This window comes from Oryx dammah, unplaced genomic scaffold (assembly GCF_014754425.2).
Source record: "Oryx dammah isolate SB20612 unplaced genomic scaffold, SCBI_Odam_1.1 HiC_scaffold_28, whole genome shotgun sequence".
Lineage (NCBI taxonomy): Eukaryota > Metazoa > Chordata > Mammalia > Artiodactyla > Bovidae > Oryx > Oryx dammah.
The window spans coordinates 26,384,974-26,405,574 of NW_024070212.1; the positions used below are offsets into that span (position 1 = coordinate 26,384,974).

At 49.1% G+C, this 20,601-nt stretch overlaps 1 protein-coding gene across 3 annotated transcripts in view; it reads right to left on the bottom strand.

Moving 5' to 3' along the window:
• The window catches only part of VANGL1 (VANGL planar cell polarity protein 1), a 60,470-nt gene extending 41,872 nt beyond the window's left edge, over window positions 1-18,598 (bottom strand). The window contains exons 1-3 of one of the 3 annotated variants that reach the window (XM_040230964.1): window positions 18,507-18,598; window positions 17,534-17,709; window positions 7,672-7,877 (exon numbers count right to left, since the gene is read on the bottom strand). In XM_040230964.1, the coding sequence (XP_040086898.1) occupies window positions 7,672-7,742 (71 nt within the window). In that variant the 5' untranslated portion in view covers window positions 7,743-7,877; window positions 17,534-17,709; window positions 18,507-18,598. Of the gene's footprint in view, window positions 1-7,671; window positions 7,878-17,533; window positions 17,823-18,506 lie in introns of those variants that run through there. The other 2 variants (XM_040230966.1, XM_040230965.1) reach the window with 2 other exon arrangements.
• Window positions 18,599-20,601: the final 2,003 nt, after the last annotated feature.

Here is a 20,601-nt window from a genome sequence, read left to right on the forward strand (position 1 = left end):
TAAGGACAAATGACACCAAGAGGGACACACATGAGCGTGTGTGTGTGCGTGCGTGTGTGTGCGTGCATCTGTGCGTCTGTGTGCGTACGTCTGTGCATCTCTGTGTGCGTGCGTCTGTGTGTCTCTGTGTGCGTGTGTGTGTGTGTGCTTTTTCTCTAAGGACAAATGACACCAAGAGGGACACACATGAGCGTGTGTGTGTGTGTGCGTGCGTGTCTGTGTGTCTCTGTGTGTGTGTGTGTGTGTGCGTGCGTGTTTTCTCTAAGGACAAATGACACCAAGAGGGACACACATGACCGTGTGTGTGCGTGCGTGTGTCTGTGTGTCTCTGTGTGTGTGTCTGTATGTCCCTTTCTGTGTGTCTCTGTGTGTGTGGGGGATTTTTCTCTAAGGAAAGCAGCCTGCTGCATCAGTTTACCCCAGGTGAACTTCCTGGGTGACCTTCTAGGGTGACTAGGAAAGCACTCTGCTGTGGGTCAGTGCTGAAATTACGAAAGGAATTAACACTGTGCAAGTCATGACCTGGGCACTAATCATCTATGAAGACTGGTACCCCCAAGGGCAACTGTGAACAGTCCACCCAGGAGCCCCACCGAAGGAGCCCCTCAGTGACCAAGAATAAGCTCCCTCAACTTCTGTCCTACAGGTCGCCCTGATGTCAGTCCCCCGTTCTTTACCCAGGTGTCCTCCTCCCCAAGGTTTCTGGACAGAACAGAAGCACCGCGCGCACACATTGCAGAGACGGACAGTCAGATTTTGGTTCTGTTCCTATCTGATGTGCGAGCTTGCACAAATTCAACCTGCCACCTAAGGAAAGCATCTCACAAGTGGCTCAAAGGGTAAAGTCAAGAGCCCCTGCAGTCGGTGACCTTGAAGACCCCCTGAAGGGAGTTCGGGGCAGAAAGGAGGAATGAGACCATCTATGCTCTGGGAAAACTGGCAGAACAGGACTTCAGACAAGACATTTTCAGGAGAAAGTTTTATGAACCCAATTTCTCACATCTTTTCATACTTAGAAAAGCACTAAAATCGTGACGAGATCATTTGCTCCTCGTGACTAGCAGCAACCTTCTACCAAGATGTGGGCTTAACTGCATGTACCCTCTTCGTCAAGTCATACATATGCTCATCCCCCAGCCCCTACCACCTCTTCAGAGCAGTTCCTCAGAGCTATCTGAGATGCTGTCTTCTGTGCTTTAGTTCTCAGGAAGCCCCAAATAAAAGTGAACTCATAGCTCCCATGCTGTGTGTTTTAATCAACAAACCTGTGAAAACCTCGGTTTTACCATCTATGAAATGGGGATAGTAATCACACCACATAGATATAGGGATGTGAAATAATACATAGTAGCAATAATATTAACAAAAGCTATAATTATTGCTGTTACCATCAGCACTTGGCAAAGAATGGTGACTTGACTTGGTGAAGTAGAGTATGTGTTCCTTGGAGAAAGATGAAAAAGCAGCTTTTAACATACAATCAACCCCTCTTACCTTGCACAGTATTTCTCCTATTAATCTACTTAGCTAACAGAATCACATGCAGACTTCCTGTGGTCAGACTTCTGCCTTATCCATACCTCCCTAGGATAAGTCCTGGTTAATTCTTTCGAAGGGGAGGGAGGCTCCAGCCATCCCAGAGACGCTGTCAGTGATAGCATCTCTAATTCCTAAGGCATAATCTATCATTATAATCTACTGCTAAATAAGAGTCCAGAAAGAGATGTGTTCTCATCAACACTGATGTTTTATTTTAACTGGGCAACTAGGGAAATGGCTAAGAAATTTTGTTTATCCAGAGATGTGTTTCACTGACGATCACTCTGCTCCCTACCCCAACACACAGGGCACTTTGTTCGCTCAGTCATGTCAAACTCTTACGGCCCTATGGACTGTAGCCCACCAGGCTCTTCTGTCTGTGGAATTCTCCAGGCAAGAATACTGGAGTGGGTTGCCGTTTCCTCCTCCAGGGGATCTTCCCACCCAGGGATCGAACCCGGGTCTCCTGAGTGTCCTGCAATGACAGGCGGATTCTCTGCCACTGTGCCACCCAGGGACCCCAAAGAGCACCTTACCAAGTGCTTTATTATATGAAACTTGTTCAATCCCAATAATAACTCTATGTGGTATTACTGTCCCCATCTTAATCATGAAGCAACTGAGGCTTATGGAGGTTGAGTGACTCCCCAAAGTCAGAGTAAGCGGCAGAGCAGGGTGTGGACCCACTCTCTTGATTCAGACCCACTATGCTGCACCATTGGAAGAGCTAATGGAAGATTTTCTAGCCTACGAACTCCTAATGCTCATTCTCACACCCTGAACTTGAACTACCAGAGCTGCGGAATCTGCCTTTGAAGCTACTTCTAGAAGTCGTGACTGGACCCTGACCTTGGAGAACACAAAGCGGTGTGCCCAACACTCTGGCCTGCCAAAGACAACCACTTCAAAAGGACTCACTGTGAGAAACAATAAGCGATTTGGGAGTGATTTCCCATGTGTCTGGTCAGTCTTAGAACGAGCTGTTTAGACTAAGTCTGGAATCACTGCTCCCTGGGGCCCCACCTCAGCCAGGCCAGACCGAGGCACCTCCTCTTCTCGCTCTGTTCCCACTTTCCCCAACGGCTCTCACATCTATCACTGTCCTGCCATCTGCCAAGTCACGTGCTCCCCTGACCCATCTATCTATTCACTGGGCCCACAGGTCAAATCCTGTGACAGCACAAATTCCACCAGCAATCAAAATTCTTTCACTGTGTGCCAATTCCTGCAGCCTGAACACCACTAGGGCCAGAAGCAGGCAGGGAACCACTCAGGGTTGGAAACAGCCTCTTGGGGGGCCAGCCATCCCTCGACTTGACCCCAGTGGGCCTAGTCTGGTTTTTAAAGGGCCCAACAGTTCCCAAAGGAGAAGCGATCTCTACAATTCCTCTGGTAACAGCAGAGCTAAACCAGATAGGAACTATTACCTGATAACCCCCGGAAGGTTTCTCATCCTCCAGGACCGAAACCCTAAACCAGTGCTTCTCAAGATGTGAATGTACAGACAAGCCACCTGAGGTGCAGATTAAGTACAGGTTCGCTGGCCCCACCCCTAGAGAAATAGTCTGGAGCAGAGAGACAACAGGAATCTGCCCTTTTCATCAGCAGCCCCGCTGATTAGGATGCAGGAAACTGCTCAAGGCTCTCCCACCCAAATGCTGCTCAGGGAGGAGGTAGGTGGAATAACTTACCACTTAATCGCCCTGTTTGTGAAATGCCCTGTATACAGTGAGGGCCTGATAATGGGAGCCGTGAATGCAATGCTTAGCTATACAATGTACAGTGTGGCTTCTACAATAAAACAGCATTAAGTGGATGAGGCTGGGAGTGGGACTCAGGACACTGCACTGGGTCCAGAACCAAGAGCTTTCCATCTGCTGTCAAGTAAGGGGCCAATGGAAAGCTTACCCTATCAACTCAATGTGGGCTGCACATCATGCTGGTCCTTGTCGAGGGAGCAAGACCTGTTGTTCAGCTTTTGTAAAAATCTCTGGTCCTGAATGACTGCTCTGGGAAGGTGCCTGAGCCTGGACTACATAGAGAAGTCCAGCAAAAATGCTGCCACACAGCACTTTCCAGAATGCAGAGCTATGAGCCTAGTATGGCTGCCTCACTGCATTGGTACCCAAACTTTCATCCCCAGAGTGTTAACTGCTGTGATGTCAAGGACGTGCCAAGTACCTATGGGAGAGCGCCCCCCGCCACACACAGTGGTGAAGACCATCAGTTCACCATGTCTAAAAGAAACAGGAGACGTGGGGTAGGCTAGCAAACCACTGAAAGGGTTTTTCAAACACAAGAGCACCGGGTGTCTTTCCAGCTCCACCTGAGTTGTCTTGATCACCTACACACCTTTGCTGGGCAGGTGTGTGAGCCACAGGAATCCTTGTATCTTTATCTCTGAGCCTGTCTCCATGGAGCATCTGCCTGTACTGAGTAAAGATAAGTCAGGGATGGGGGGTGGCAAGCAATAACACGTTGGAGGCCGGGCATCTGTCTGTACCTGCAGGTGTGTGCATGTGCAAATGCATGTGTTTAGGCGATCCTAGAGCTGAGCTCTGGGAGGGTGCTGTAAAGTCTCTCTCACTCCAGTCAGAATCCCCACTGAGCCCCAGACCATTCCCACTGATGATCGGCATTTCCTGGGAAGATGACTTGGCTCTATTTCTGGTGTTTGTCTATTTCTATTTGGGGGAAAGCCGGCCCTACCGGTTACTCCTCCCTTTCCTTCTCTACCACCACCCACTACCTGTCCTTTCTCTCCACTGACTGCAGGGCCTGGCTGGCTGCTTCCTCTCGGGTGGGAGGGCCAGGCACAGCACAGACTGACTCTGAAGCGGCCTCAGAACAAAAGGACCACTCCCCCTACGCTCTGGCAGCTTCTATTGGACAATGCATTTTACACATCAGGCCCAGGGCTGACCCTCCAGGCCTTTTTTCCCTACCAGTTATTCCTGCTGCTCTCCACTGTGCATGGCCCAGGGAGAAAAGCATGGCTTGCAAAGCAGCAAGGAATGGGGCCTGAAACCTGAAGGTCCCGACCAACCTCATTTGCTAAGTCACTTCAGTCGTGTCCAACTCTGTGCGACCCCATAGACAGCAGCCCATCAGGCCCCCCCGTCCCTGGGATTCTCCAGGCAAGAACACTGGAGTGGGCTGCCATTGCCTTCTCCAGTGCATGAAAGTGAAAAGTGAAAGGGAAGTCGCTCAGTCGTGTCTGACTCTTAGCAGCCCCATGGACTGCAGCCCACCAGGCTCCTCCGTCCATGGGATTTGCCAGGCAAGAGTACTGGAGTAGGGTGCCATTGCCTTCTCCACCAACCTCATAACTTCAGGCAAATAATGCTCTGTCTCTGCATCTCAGTGTTATCACCTGTTGAGCAGGGGTCCCCCCTCCCACCGTTTAAGGGCTGCTGTGAGGATGGGCGGCCATGACCCAGGATCGTAACAGGCACTCTCAGAGTGGTCGTGAACAGCGGTGGAAACTGCTGCAATGAACCCGAGGAACTGGTGCTCTAAACCCGAAGGTTAGGTGAGGCCGGCTGGAGCCTGCGTTGTTTTCCCAGCAGGTTACCTGGATGCCCTCTGGAGGTATCAAAAAACCAGACCACTAGCTGCTTTGTCGGAAAAAGTCATCTGTCATCTGCTTGGAACTCTGCCAGTACTCAAAGACGATCTCAGTGTCATCAAGCATATCAAGTTCGTTGCCCTTCATTATTCCTCTCTGAGAGTTCTACGAAGATTCCCAAAGAGCACGGTCCCACTCCTTCCCTACTCTGCCATGCAAATCGCTGAGCAAGGCAGCCTTCACAGGGATACTCCCCGCTGATACACTACCCTCTGCTGGGCCCAGGGCATGCCTGTGGAGGGCTACTATGACTGTTCAATACCATTTACACCCAGACAAAGGACCCCTGACACCTACTATCTATGGATTACAACCTCCACCCCACAGTCACTATGCCCTGTCATGGGAGTCATCTCAGGGGCTGTGGTTTTTCTAAAGACACCAGGGAGCGCACCTATAAATCTCCAGTGGTCATCTCTCACCCAGAGCCCTCCTGAGTAGGCATTCAGCAACATCCCTGATTAAAGTATTAATAGTCTCAGCTTGTATTATCATTTGCCTAGCGCTTTCTGTAGGGGTTCAAGAAGGTACTCAGAGTTCTGTGTGCTATTTTCATGGAAAGTTATAGTCTCTTAAAGTTACCACATGAGCTCTACAGTATCAATTTCTGGGGGCCCCAAGGGGCTGAGGGAACACAGAGCAATGGGTGTTGGGATGGAACATGAGTGCAGATGAAGGAGGCCAGAGACGGCTTCTCCTCGGAACCCTGCAAGACATCCCTGCTTTACTCATCTCCAAGCACCCAGAGAACAACCGATTCCCACTCCGCTCCTCACGGTGTACGACGGGGAAGCTTGGCACGCTGACAGGGGAACTGCTTTTCCCGGGTAAGTTCAAAGAGTGGATATTTTTAAACAGCTGTTTCTGGTATTTTAGAACGAATCTGATATGTTTACCCACTGATTGAAATTGGTGATTAAATTTTTCTCACCAGAGGGTTCCTGACTTTCCCAGGATCTGGGCTCTGGCCTCACTCAGCCGCACTTCTTTCTGTTTCCCATGCTGACTAGAAAGTCTTGCCTGGGTTCCAGCACAAGCTCATTTACTTCTTTTCCCCAGATTGTTATGATTGTAAGAGCAATACATGAAATTTAGAATATAATGAAAGTTTAAAACACACACACAAACTATGTTACCATTCATCATAAGAATATATACCTATTATAATGTGCAAAGTTTTGAATCTTGGTTTTTAGTAACATGGCCTCATATATATTTTCTCATGTCATTAATCTTCAAAGGTCTTTTACATTTTTATTCTATTTGTATTTTTAATCACAAAATGTATATACTTATAAAAGATTGAACAAGTGTAGAAAGATAAAGCATCTAAGTGCCCATCAGTCACCATCCTGTGTGGACCCCTTCCCTGTGGAGGACCACTTGGGGCAGCTTGGACACTATCCTTCCAGACCTCTTTCTGCATGTGTAGATCCATATGGACTCACAAATAAATAAGTCAATTAGATATATGTGGCATATTGCAGTTTCACAAAACAAAATCCTGCTCTACACTTAGCTGCCTGTATGGGGAACTGCTCAGTCAGGGAAACACCCACTACAATCACCATTCCCAGCTCTTCCCTGGGTATGTGGACTGGGGTCAACTGGGGCCTTCAAATGTGGTGCTGAAATGCCAGGGCCATTGATAGCATAAATCCAGGCACTGGTGAGTGTCCTACTATGTGCTGGGTTAAATGCTTCACAGGCGTCATCTCATTTAATCCTCCCAACAGCCCTATGAGGAGGGAACTGCTCGCCCCATTTTACAGATGAGGGGTCTAGGTAAGAGGCAGCACTGCAAATGTATCAACCACACTCTTCACTGGCCTGGCACTACCTCTTCATTCACTCACTTCCTTACCATTCTGCAGGTCCGTAACACGGCAGGCCCCAGGAACACCAGTGCAGACCTGTTCATTCTGTACAGAGGAGGGCAAATTTGGCACCCCCCATTACCCAGGTCAGATGTCCAAAACCCAGGCCTGTTCACTGGGAAGACGAGTCAGAGACAGGGGGAGGAATATGTAAGGCACCAGGCCAAGCCTGCCAACCTGCCACTTCAGTGGATAAACCTCACAAGCAAGGGCATAATGGACCATGAGTCAGCAGCTCTGGGTAAGAAGAGACAAATTAACACTTTTTCTTTTTTTTAATAAAACTTTCACTTAGATTCTTAGTAAAGCTTTTGGAAGAACTGTCATCTTGGAGAAGTACTTAGAAATGAAAAACATTTCCACTGAAGGGAGCAACTTTAATTTAAAATCAATTGTGAGAAGTGAAGGTCATCAACGGTAATGGTGGCTATAAAATGTAAATTGGTGGTACAGTTCCTCCCAATGCATGTTAAAAGGTTCTGAAAGCTCAGCTTCTCAGGCACCAGTGGACTGAAACTCCAGTGCTGGCTGCCCCCCAGGGGGATTGTGAAAGTGAGTCCAGGAAGCCTGAGAAACCTGCAAACTCCACCCCCAGAGGAAAAGTGGAACAAGCAAGAGCTTACATACCCTTGTCTGTGAGATTTTTTCGAATGACTTGAATAGTAAGAATATCCAGAATACGTGGATTCGGTATCCATAGCAATGGAGGGCTCGCTCTCACTGCAGGAGCAGGTACTGTTTCTCCTTAGAGGTAGAGAGAATTTCACCTACTAGCCTCCTCAGACCTCAAAGGGCCTGGGAATCAAGGAGACACTCTTCGACTGGAACAAATTCTGGGAAAATGAGAAAAACAAACAAACAAAAAAGATATCAACCTTCAAAGCCAACCTCAAGGAAGTTAAATTGGAAGATAAATGACAGTGGCAACCTCCACTCTGGGATCTCTGTTATGGAACACATGAGCAAGGGTGAGGCTCCAGGGTGTTAAATGCTCCGCTCAGGTGTCTGGGAGGGGGACAGGTGGGTGGAGGCAAGCCACACCCCTCCGCAGCAGCAGTAAACCGGAAGTGGGAGAGACCTGGCCCTGGGCCATCTCCAGGACACAGCCCTGGCAGCCGGGCTTCCAGGCCTGAGACGCCATGTCCAGCCCCCACTGTCAGTGTGGCGGTTACAAAACAACACCCAGGGAAGCAGCCTGTAAGCCATTTGCTCACAGTTTCCGAAAGCCAATGGAAAAAAAAAAAAAAGTTCTCAATTCTTTAATCCAGGAATGCAAACTTCTAGAATTTCTGTTTTTAAAAGAAAAACTATTATTAGCACATTGCCTATAATAGTGAAAAGCTAGAAACACTCTCAAAGCTCCCCAAAAGGAGGAACTGGTAAGGGAAACATGATTCATTCATCCAAAGAAATATCATTGTTGTTGCTGTTTAGTCGCTAAGTCACATCCGACTCTTCTGTGACTCCATGGACCAGAGCCCCCCAGGATCCTCTGTCCATGGCATTTCCCAGGCAAGACTACTGGAGTGGGTTGCCATTTCCTTCTCCAGGGAATCTTCCCAATCCAGGAAACAAACCTGCATCTCCTGCACTGGAAGGCGGATTCTTTACCAGTGAGACCCCAAGGAAGCCCAGGGAAATATCATAACGCTGTTTAAAATGATAGTTACAAAGAATGGAAGTTTATATGATCTAGTGATAAATTTTAAAAGCAGGCTACAGGACTTCCCTAGTGGTACAGTGGCTAGGACTCCACACTCCCAGCACAGGAGGCCCAGGTTCACTCCCTGGATGGGAAACTAAGATCCCACATACCACAATTAAAGAACCCATGTGCCATAAATGAGACTCAGTGCAGCCAAAGAAATACATTAAAAAAAAAAAAAGCAGGCTACATATAGCATTGTAGACAGACTTTGAAATCTACACTCCAGTTACAATCACAGAGGATGAGATGGTTAGACAGCACCACTGACTCATTGAACATGAACTTGAGCAAACTCCAGGAGAGAGTAAAGGACAGAGAAGCCTGGTATGCTGCAGTCCATGGGGTCACAAAGAGTCGGACACGACTGAGCGACTGGATGACAAGACTGCTTGTGTAAGGACGAGGATGAGGGAACATCAGAAAATGAAAGCAGGTGGTTTGTTTGTTGCAGGCTCCTGGGTCTTTGCCACACTTTCATTAGACACTGCTATGCAATAAAAATAAATTGGAAACATTTCCAAGTACATTCCTGAGCCCCACATGTCAAAAACCTTTACTTCGAGACAAAAAGGAACTCTACACCCCTCATCCCAGAGCTGGTCTCCGCCCCTCAGGGCTCCTTCTTCCAGTGACCCTCGTGAGTTGACACTGCAAACAGAGCCAGTGAGATAAGTGTGAGGAAAAAACAAAGAGGCTGCAAATACCATCACTACCCTCAGCTGGGGGCTTCCCTGGTGGCTCAGCTGGTAAAGAATCCGCCTGCAATGCGGGAGACCTGGGTTTGACCCCTGGGTTGGGAAGATCCCCAGGAGGGGGCATGGCAACCCACTCCAGTATTCTTGCCTGGAGAGTCCCCATGGACAGAGGAGCCTGGTGGGCTACAGTCCATGGGGTCACAAAGAGTCGGACATGACTGAAGTGACTTAGCAAGCACAGAGAAACCCGCATCTGTAAAATGTGAATAAAAGGGCATGCGAGAAACGAACAAGCTACAACTGTGATCGCACCCAGAACCACTCCAATGTGCCAGATAAAGGCAACTGCAGTTCTCGGGACTCCTGTGACAGTCCTCAACCCGGCGGCTCTCCATGTCCCTCTCAGTAAGAGAAAGTCTGGGAAAGGAGCAGGCCAGAGTGAGTACCTGTGTTCACCTGCAGCCAGACAGCACTAGGTCCACCCAGGTAAGCTTACTAAGCCCCTCGGAATCTCAGGCTCCCCATCCATAAAGTGGAAATAAAGTGGCCTATTTTGTGAGATGCCTGTAAAGAATCAGTGTGGGGGAAAAAACCCACAGTGGGCATTTTTAAAATACTTTTGATTTTGGACCTACCCCTACTTTTGCAGAAGACTTCAAGAATCAGCTCACCCTTTTTTTTCTCCCTACTCTGCCTCTCAGCAGATTCAGTAACAGTTTCGATGAGCTTTCAGCACCTCAGACTCTCACTTCCTTTCTGCTTCCTTGTTGCTTGTTCTGCTTCATACCTGCCAGACATCAGCCTTAAAAGGTGAGCCAAAATCTCCAGACCTGCCCTTGAATAAGCCCCTTTCCCCGAAGGCCTTTCACCCAGCTCTCTGCTAACCTGTAGGTTCTCATACCAGGCTGCTTGGCCCAGAAACCTGACTGCCATCTCCTACATTCTGAACTTACCATCCACAATGTCTATGCCCCCCCCCCCCTGTTTTTTTTTTGCCCTGCAACCCAGAACTCTCGAGTCTCCTTTCCATGCCAGCTTCTAGCTATTTCCGGCTAAATGCTGCCAAGGTGTCTCAGAGGCAGGCACCCCAGGCTCCAAAGACCTGGGCTGATCCTATTCACATTTCCTGGCCATGACACAGTGTGACAGACGCTCCCCTCTGAATTTACCTCCCCTGGGTTAAAAAAAAAAAAGAGAGAGAGAGACTTAATGCAGTCTCTTCCTAGGGTTGTTGTAAGCTCTGATTTACAATTTATTTTGGAAGCTCCCAAAATAAAGTCTCTGGCACATGCTAACCCAAGTTTTATTCCCCCTGTCCTTCTGCAAAAGGACGTCAACCTTCATCCTCATTAAAACCTCCAGCCGTCCAGTAAAGCAACTCCGGGCATGTCCCGCAGAGGAAATCATGGGCTCCCCAGTGCCCTTAGGGGGAGGGCTTCACCTCCAGTCTACCAGCTGCCCTTGTCTGGTTTCTCACCAGACAATAGCTGCCTACACTTATCAAAGGGGTGATCTGTAGATCCTGCCATCCCCTCCCTCGTCACCCCAATTCTCCATCCTCAACACTCCACTGAAACAGCTCTAAGTTGGCCACCGATTGTTGCTGTTGTTCAGTCACTAAGTTGTGTCCAGCTCTTTGTGACCCCATGGACTGTAGCGTGCCAAGCTCCTCTGTGCTCCACTATCTCCCTGAGTTTGCTCAAACTCATGTCCATTGAGTTGGTGATGCTATCCGTGATGCCAGTTTGCCATGAGCCAGAACCAAAGGTCCCCTCCTTGTTCTCCCTCTCTCGACCTTCTTATGCCATGTATCCATTCATCCGCCTTCATGTTTAGTGGGGCCATGAGAGACCTACTAGGTGATGCTGGGGCACAGCAATGACAGCAGTCCACGGCACACGGCTGCCCTCACGGAGCTCTCTACTGCCTGTCCTCCTCCAAGGCAACAATGTTTATGCTACTACTTCTCCCATGTGCCTTCCCCTCTCCCCCATCATCCCTTAAGTCTCAAAACTTGCCCATTATGGGACTTCCCTGCTGACCCAGTGGTTAAAACTCTGAGCTTCAGTGCAGGGGGCTCAGGTTCAATACCTGGTCAAGGAACAAAGATCCCATTTGCTACAGGGCACAGCCAAAAAAAAAAAAAAAATCTCTCCCATTATTCTCCTCCATCTATGGATTTACTCTAGGACAAGCTCCTGGATACACTGAACGTAAGAGGTACCCAGATGATACTTACTGGAAGGATAAATGCCCAGTGCACACTTCCTACTTGTTTTCCAGGTGGTGCAGTAGTAAAGAATCCGCCTGCCGATGCAGGAGACACAGGTCCTCGGGTTCGATCCCTGGGCCGGGAAGAATCCCTGGAGTAGGAAATGGCAGCCCACTCTAGTATTCTTGCCTGGAAAGAGAAGCCTGGCGGGTACAGCTTATGGGGTCACCAAGAGTTGGACACAACTCAGCAACTGAGCACACACACACACTCGCATTTCCTACTTAGACCCCTCTTGCTCTACTTGGGATTATCATCAACCCCAAGATGCTCGCCAGTGCTCCGGCCTATTCTTTTCAATTTCCTTCACCGGAGTTGTACAGTTACCCTACTGGCCCTACAGAGCCAACCCGGCACCATTTTCATAACTTCCTCTCCCTCTCATCCCACATATTTCACTGTCACTAAGTGCCCTCTGTCCCCTGGGATCCACCCTTCACTCTTCTGGTTCTCAGCCACCCGCTTCCTCCAGGCTCTGGGGACACAGGGCTAAACTATTACAAAGCCTGCAGGTTTCCTCACAGAATCCAGGCTCTACAGAACTCGGGCCCCTTCTACATCAGTTTCTCTCAGAGCTATCAATTTTTTTCAAGATCTCAGTGAGGATTAAGAAGCAGCAGCCAAAGGCAAACTGACAAAATCCAGAGTGAACTCATTTCAAAAGCCAACATAAGAGCTTTGGTATGGTTAACAGAAAAACACATCCTGAAGCTTATCTTTGCAGCAATGCATTTAGAAGATAGTTCCCTTGTATGCACAAGAAATTAGCAGACCTCAGATGAGGTCAGAGGGGGATGCCTTATCGGGAAGATAAAGTAATAAAGAGGGATTGGGTTCCCTGGGTAATAAACCAATAGGCTGTGCACTAGCCTGAATGGGATAGGGTCATAAAAAGGTGTAAATGTGGATCCTTGGAATGCAGAACTGTGCCTCCATCATGCTGACCCCTGACAAGACCCAGACTCTGGCTGGAGCTGCCTGGGCAGCAGCCAGAGCGATCTCTCAGGTCACAGTGTGGATGTTGTTTCCCTGCTTGAAAGCCTTCCATGGCATTCTGCTACGCTTCGAATAAAACACAAAACCTTTCACTTGGTCAGCCAGGCCCTGCCCATATCTCCTTCTTGGCCTTCCTTCTCTTTCTAAGGTCCTCTAAGGCAGCAGTCCCCAATGTTTTTGGCATCAGGGACTGGTTTCATGGAAGACTGGTTTCATGGAAGTTTTCCATGGAACTGGGGGGCAGGGTTGCTTGTGGGATGGTTCAAGAGCATGACGTCTATGGTGCACGTTATTTCTATTACTATTTCACATTATACTCTATTACTATTACATCAGTTCCAACTCAGGTCATCAGACATTAGATCCCAGAGGTCGGAGACCCCTGCTCTAAGGCACCATGCCTTTCTGCAGCCTCAGTGTATACACTCTACTGACTCTTCACCCACCTCATTCCATCCAGTTCCTACCCATCCCTCTCAAATGAAATACGGCTTCTTTCAAGAAGCCTTTCCTGATCCTCCAGTCTCAACTCCCTGTACTTCTCCTTGACATCCTGGTTTTCAGTTATACAGGGACTGGCTCCTGGAGAGACAGGAAGCTCCACAAGGGCGGGGCCTCTTTCATGACTATCTCTTCAATCCCTGGAGCACACCAGGCTCTCAGTAACGAACGCTGAGTGAAGGAAGGGTTCTGGTGGCAGATATCCAGATGTGGAGGCCACAGACTCATGCAGAAGAAACCTCAGAGGTCATCTATTTTAAATCCTCAATTTTACAACAGAGGGAAAAGATGCGGAGATTAGATTCCACAGTGACAGCTGAACCACCGAGAGTGGAGGTGCCCTGCTGCTCACACAAGTCTCTCACCAGCAAAGGTTATATTCCAGATACATTGAGTAAGAATCAGCATTAGTTCTCTGCCTCCCCCTCCTGTCACTTATCCCTTCTGGGAACTGGAGGCTAACAAAAGGATAGGGTTCCGCGCTCATCAAGTCACATCTCAGGGGGGCAGGAGGGCAGCATTGTAAATCTGGAATTCCCCGGCAAGAGCAGCAGAGAATCTTCTTCACCACCCTTTGTTAAAAGCAAAATGGGGATCAGTGGCTTTGAAGTGTGTGTGTGTGTTCAGCCAATCAGTCATGTCTGACTCTTTGCAACCACATGGACTGTAGCTTGCCAGGCTCCTCTGTTCATGGCACGAATATTGGAGTGGGTTTGCCATCTCCTACTCCATGGGATCTTCCTGACCCAGGCATAGAACCTGAGTCTCTCACGTCTCCTACATGGGCAGACTCAGGAGAAACCGAGTCTGAGTCCATCTCCTGCATAGGATTCTTTATCTGCCCCTAAAGCCATGTTCACTTACATAAAATATACGTGACTCCTACTTAAAAAGAAAACACAGTGATCAGAAAATCATAAGAGGGAAATAATACGCTATGGTAATGACAGTGGTAAACATAAGCTAACCTTCTCAGAAAAGGAAATCATAAAAAATCAACAGCTCTGCCTAGAGCTATGAAGTAATTAAGTGAACTTGGGTTTGGACGGTTACCTTGCAAGGGGTACAAAGACACATGCTGAATTTAAAGAGCCATCCCGCTCCTTCTGCACTGGATGTATTTCCAAGGGAAGGAGGTTTCTGCTGCAATTGTGTTTACATATACTGTGTGCATTACTTTGAATATTTTGTTTTTATCATATACAGAATTCTACAGGATTTATGGCATTTATAATTTTTATTGTTTTCAAGCTAACATTTTTCTCAAGGTACCCATTTTTAATTACTCACGAGGAAAAGGGTAATTTAGATATTTTGTTTAGAGTCAACTTTTCTTTTACAGAGGATAAGCCATGAGCACACGTTCTGCAGTTAGATCGTTACTGCTCAAATTCTGGCTCTGTTCCTTATCAGCTATGTGACCTCAGATTAAGTTACTTAACCTTTCTGTGCCTGTTTCCCTAATTATAACAACAGAATTATATTTTGCTTACCTTATAGGCTCAAGATGGGTTAAATGAGATCATTCGTAATCTTTCAGACTAGTGCCTGGTACAGGATAGGTATTCAGTTCAGTTCAGTTCAGTCATGTCCAACTCTTTGCAACCCCGTGGACTGCAGCAAGCCAGGCCTCCCGGTCCATCACCAACTCCTAAACTCATGTGCATCGAGTTGGTGATGCCATCCAGTCATCTCATCCTCTGTCATCCCCTTCTCCTCCTGCCCCCAATCCCTCCCAGCATCAGGGTCTTTTCCAATGAGTCAACTCTTTGATAGGTATTAATTACTACTTAGTAAATCTAAATTCCTTCCATTGGAAGGAAAACTTTTAGAAGGCACATGACTTCTGTATCATTTTCATTAAACTTATGTGTATGTTTTTGGTCCACTTGAGTCTACCTTTAGTGTTACTGCTGTCGTGTCTGACTCTTTGTGACCTCATGGACAGTCGCCCCCCAGGCTCCTTTGTCCATGGGAATTCTCCAAGCAAGAATACTGGAGTGGGTTGCCATTCCCTTCTCCATGGAATTTTCCCAACCCAGGGATCGAACTCAGGTCTCCTGTACTGCAGCAGATTCTTTACCATCTGAGCCGTCTACCCTTAATGGATACCATTAGCTACAGTTAACTAATTTACTGATTTCCATTCTGTTCCTTGCAGGTCTTCTTTTACTGTTCCCAGGTTGGAAGTGAGTATCAGAGAAAACTGTGTGTTTTATCAGGTTTATCTGGAGGAACTCACGATTGTGAGGGAGGGTAGGAAGAAGTATTTTACTGAACTTGGGGTCTATAAACCATAATACATCATCCAGGTCACCGATGTGGGAATCAGAGGGACTGGTGTATTTGCAACAAACCCAGTGATTCTTCACCAGGGCTCTTACAAAAAAGTGATTCTGGGCCACTATTCACAAAGAAAGAAAATGTCAACCTCACTGTACCTGTCTTGCCAATGATTTCAACTCACCTTTTTCAAATAATTGCTCTTGGCTCCAGTCATCAATTACCTCTGAAACACTCCCAGTAGCTGGGTATAAATTTCTGCAGAGCTGTGAATGGTTAACATGGCTGGGATTCTTATGACGTACATTTGTTTTCAAGTGACCCCCTTGTCCCCTGCCAGATTTTTAAGCTTCAGAAAAATACATTTCATAAGTATTTACTACCTACTCTGTAAATCCAGTGATGCCAGGTCCAACGACTGCTGTCCAATAAGTGGGATTCAGAAGGGAATGGATTCAGTGGGATGGAAGCACACTGCGGCAGAACACACATGTACCTTTGCATCAGGCTTTGGGTGAGCCCTAAGCCACAACCAGAAACATGGGCCAGCCCCACGTCCACCTAATCCGGTTGGGTCCACCTTCTGGAAAATGGCATAGAACGAGGCTCTAATCATATACCCATACCCAGCTAGTCTCCTAACCACAGCTAGTTCACTTTATAGAGAGAAGACGGCCATAAAGAATCTAATGGCTCAAAGTTAGTCTAGTGCCTCTGATGTGTCAGGAACTGCTTTCAGTCATGTGCATGTTATATTTCACTTAATCCTCAGAACAAGACTTACATGGGAGAAAAAAATATTAATTTTCTGTTACAGCTAAGAAAACCAGTCACAAACCGGGTAAATGCTGGAGCCGGGCCTTGAACTCTTGAGAGTCTAACTCCAGAACCTGCTCTTAACTATAGAAACTATACAGTAATGTAGCAATTATCAGAATTGCTTATTTTCAGAGAGGAGGGTAGGCAACAATCATAAACTGTCCCAAACCACTCATAACCTACAAAGATTTCTGCAATTTCAACTCCTATTCACAGGTTCAGTGTCCCAAGCACTGTGGAAGGTACAGGGAAAATGAAATGAATCTGAAATAGTTCTAACTGCTGCGGCGCTCACAGCCCAAAGGTGGAAACTGCCTTTTCAAATACAATCTGATAGGCGCCTGTGCAAACCAACTCCTCCTGAGGTCTGGAGTCACAACCAGGGTGTGTGTGTGTGTATTGGGGGATGGAGAGTACCTTCCTCTTTCAACACTTGTTCAATCTCCAATGGGACCAGGGTGACAAGGCGTTGTGGCCTGGTCAGGACACTCTCCTTTACGGTCTCATCCTTTCGCTCAAATACACAAGGCAATAAAACATGTACTACCTGGCAAGCCGTCCTTACAAATATGCCATTCTTAAAATTCTCCCATTTTACTTACAAATTAAGTTGCAGCCAAGTCACACTGCCAACACTGTAATAGTGAAAATTTCACACTAGCTGTTTCACTAATTATATTGTGAGACACCAAAGTCTGGGAATGCTAAAAGCTCATGGGGTAGGTGAAGAGTGTTATTTCTTTGAACTGGAGAATAAAGTTTCCTCCCACAAATCAAAGCCCCAACTATATCACATTGATTTAATTCAACTCTAAAAACTCTAATTAGTGGTTTCATAAAATGACTAATTACATCTCCCTGGATGCAGACAGTTTCTGCCATCTCACTTAAAGAGCCTAGGAGCTGTGTAATCAAACCACCCACCCACTGGAAGGAGAATGCTAATTAGCATTGCTGATTGGTGACACAAGTTATAATATTTTTCCAGCAACCTTGTAAAATTTATAAACACATCAGTGAAAACACCAGATTCTTTACAGCTTGCTAGCTTTTGGAGTAAGTGTCTAAAAATACATGCATTTCCAACCACAGCCCCCTCAAAGGGGTTGAACAAAATGCACGTGTCAGCTACACAATCATCATCATAAAGCGCTCTAACGTCTCTTCATGAGCAGCTAAACGAGCTCACAACACCTTCTCGGGTGGGCCTTTTACCTGCTTTGAAGCTGTGAAAACTGAGCCACGGATTTCTCGGCTCCAAGTCTCACCAGCTCATCTCCCGGCCGGCAGGCCGCGGCTCCGCCCCCACTCCTGCCTCCGCCACCGACGCGTTTAAATTTTTATAAAGCTTCACACCTCTCTGGACGCGTTTGCTCGGGGCAGTTCAAAGCCTGTAGGAGGAAATGAGGTCCTGCCCGTGGCGAAGGCTGCCCCGGTGCGGTAAGATCGCCTCCAACCGGGACGCCTCGGGCAGAGACTTGCCGGACACCTCCTGCTCCACCCCGGCGTTTTTGAAAGTAAACTCCTACCTGCCTGTTGCGCTCTCTGAAGCGCAACCGGACTCGCGCCCCCGCCTCCCTCCCGGCCTCCTGGGCCGGTTCCATTCTGGAAGCGAGGTGGAAACACAGGCCAGCTCTGTGCTGATTTCTGGCCCTGGGTCGGGCGGGCCCCCGGGCTCGAGAGGTTCCCGGGTCGAGCTCCGCAGCGAGGTGGGAACCACGGAGCGCGCCCGGCTCCCGGGGAGCGCAGGGCGGCCCGGCCCCCGTCTCGCACGGCGGGTTCCTCCGCCCGGGTGCCTGTACGAATGCTCGGCCACTCCCTGCCGGCCGGGACGCGCACCCCAAAGTACAGCCTGGGGAGAAGGGAGCGTCCGAGGCGTGGGAAGGGAATGCCCGGACCGAGAAAGTGGGGTGCGCGGGGAGCGGAGCGGGAGGGGCGCACCACGCGCGGATGGGAGAGGACTGGGGTCCCGGGAAGCACAGCTCGCGCAGCGGTCCGTGGGAGGGGAGGGGGCTCCCGGCCAGAGGCAGGGGGAGGGCAGTAAACCGGGGTCGGAGTCCCGGGTGGGGCTGCGGGAGGAGGACGCAGGGGCTAGCGGGGTCCCAGGTTCGGGTGGGGGCGTCTTCCCGCGGAAGGTCTGCACCCCGCGCCTGCCGCTCAGCCGCGGCCGGCCTCCGGCAGGACTTACCTCCGCGCCGGCCGTGTGGGCGCCGCGGCCAGCAGTCTTGGCTCGCAGCGGCCCCGGCTCTGCGGCCTGCGCTGGGCTCCTGTAGAGGCAGAGCCCCGCCGCCGCCGCCGCCGCCGCCGCTGCACTGCTGCTTTCCGCTTCCTGTCCCGGCGCCGCCCCGCAGCCCGAGCCCAGCCCTGCGAGCCCGGCGCGGCCGCGAGCCAAGAGCTGCGAGCGCGGCCGGCCGCGCGGCGGGCCCAGCCCACCTGCAGCGGAGGGCGGGGCCGGGCCGGCCTCTCCCCAACCCCCAGGAGACCGGCGCCCGGAACACACACACACACACACACACACGCACGCACACGCACACAATCTCGCGCAAGCACACTCGTTCTCACACAGACCCCATGGGCTGACCACACACACACACACATTCACACATCACAGACACATGGTCAGAGATTGACCGCTACCCACTTGTTCAAGGGTTTGCCTGATGGGTCGGAGGGTAAAGAATCCGCCTGCAATGAGGGGGACCTGGGTTCGATCCCTGGATTGGGAAGATCCCCTGGAGGAGGGCATGGCAACCCACTCCAGGATTGTTGCCTGGAGAATCCCCATGGACAGAGGAGCCTGGCGGGCTAAGTCGATGGAGTCGCAGAGAGTCGGACTGAACAACTAAGCACAGCGCTTGCTCAAGCTCACACCCTCACACACACACAGACTCACAATCATTCACAAAAATTCAAGCCCATTTTTGCACACTGGAGCCGCAAAACACGTATATTTGCATAGCAGCCCAGGGACTAAACCGCCCTCCTCCACACACATGTACACACTTAAATACACATATTCCAAGAATTAGCCTACAAATATCCATATATGCATACATCTCAAACAACATACACACTCACACTTAAACTCACACACAGCCCAGGTAATAACCCCACATGTAACCATACACACCCAGACCCCCTATAGGCCCCCAAAGCTAACTCTACCCCTCCTCCTCCATTTAACAGAGTGGAGACTGCCCCCCAACCCCAGTCTCCTAGAAACTACTAGAAGAGCACACTTCTGAAGGCAGGCAGCCCCAGGTTCCAGTCCTGATTCAACCAGGTCTGTTTCTAAGTCTTTGTTTCCCTGTCTGAAAAGCAGAGAAGATGATAAAGCCAGCCTTGCGGGATAGTGGTGAGGATTATGAAAAGTGGCTGGTCCCTGGAGGCACTACACAGTTGCCAACTATTCAGAGGAGCAGTTACACTCTTCTTACTTAGTTGTCTGGTGTGGGTGGACAGGGTCAGGGATCCATGTGGAGAGTCCAGAATCTGGCTGGGACCCACAGCAGTTTCCACGACGGTGCTCGCCAGTAGAGGCGGTGTCTAATGAAGCAGCGTGGGCAGTTGGGTGGTGAAACACACCCATGCTGGACTAGCCTTAGTTGTGGAACTTCAGCCTCTAAAGCCCTCATGCTCCCCTCGCCACCTCTTCCCCATCCTCCCCAACCCCCTTTCTCTCTCCTATATATATTTCTTGAGGACATATGTTCCATGTAGGTGATCTTCGCACAGCCCCACCAGCCCACCAGCCCTAATGTTCACTCTAAGGGGTGTAAGGCGTCAACCACCGCCCCCCACCCGCCAACCTCCTACCTGTCTCCTGAGGGCAGCCGGCTTCCTAGGGGTAAAGCCTGTTGTCTCTCCACCTGAATTAGTGCTCAGGGGCAGAAATGTAGAGCTTTGTAAAAACATGTCTCTTTCATCTTTAAACGTAGACCCTTCAAAGCTGCAACAGGCCAGGGGTCCCCCATTCTAGTTATGATACACCTGAGTAGCCCCCATGTGAGCTACAGATCCTCAGTGGGTTGCCATAAGAAGCGATTTTAATTCACATTGGTGTATTATGTCTAGCTACCTTACCATGTGGATGCTTTTGTCGCAAAGAGGGGTAGTGCAAAATAAACCCTTTTTAAAGATAAATTCACCTATAAATGCCATCTACTGCTTGTTTTTAGCTAACAATCTCAAGTATTCGAGTTGAAAAAATTCTTAGGAACTGAATTTTCTGTGTAACCCAGCTCCCATTATCTGTTACAAAGTGGGTCAGCCATATCCTAGGG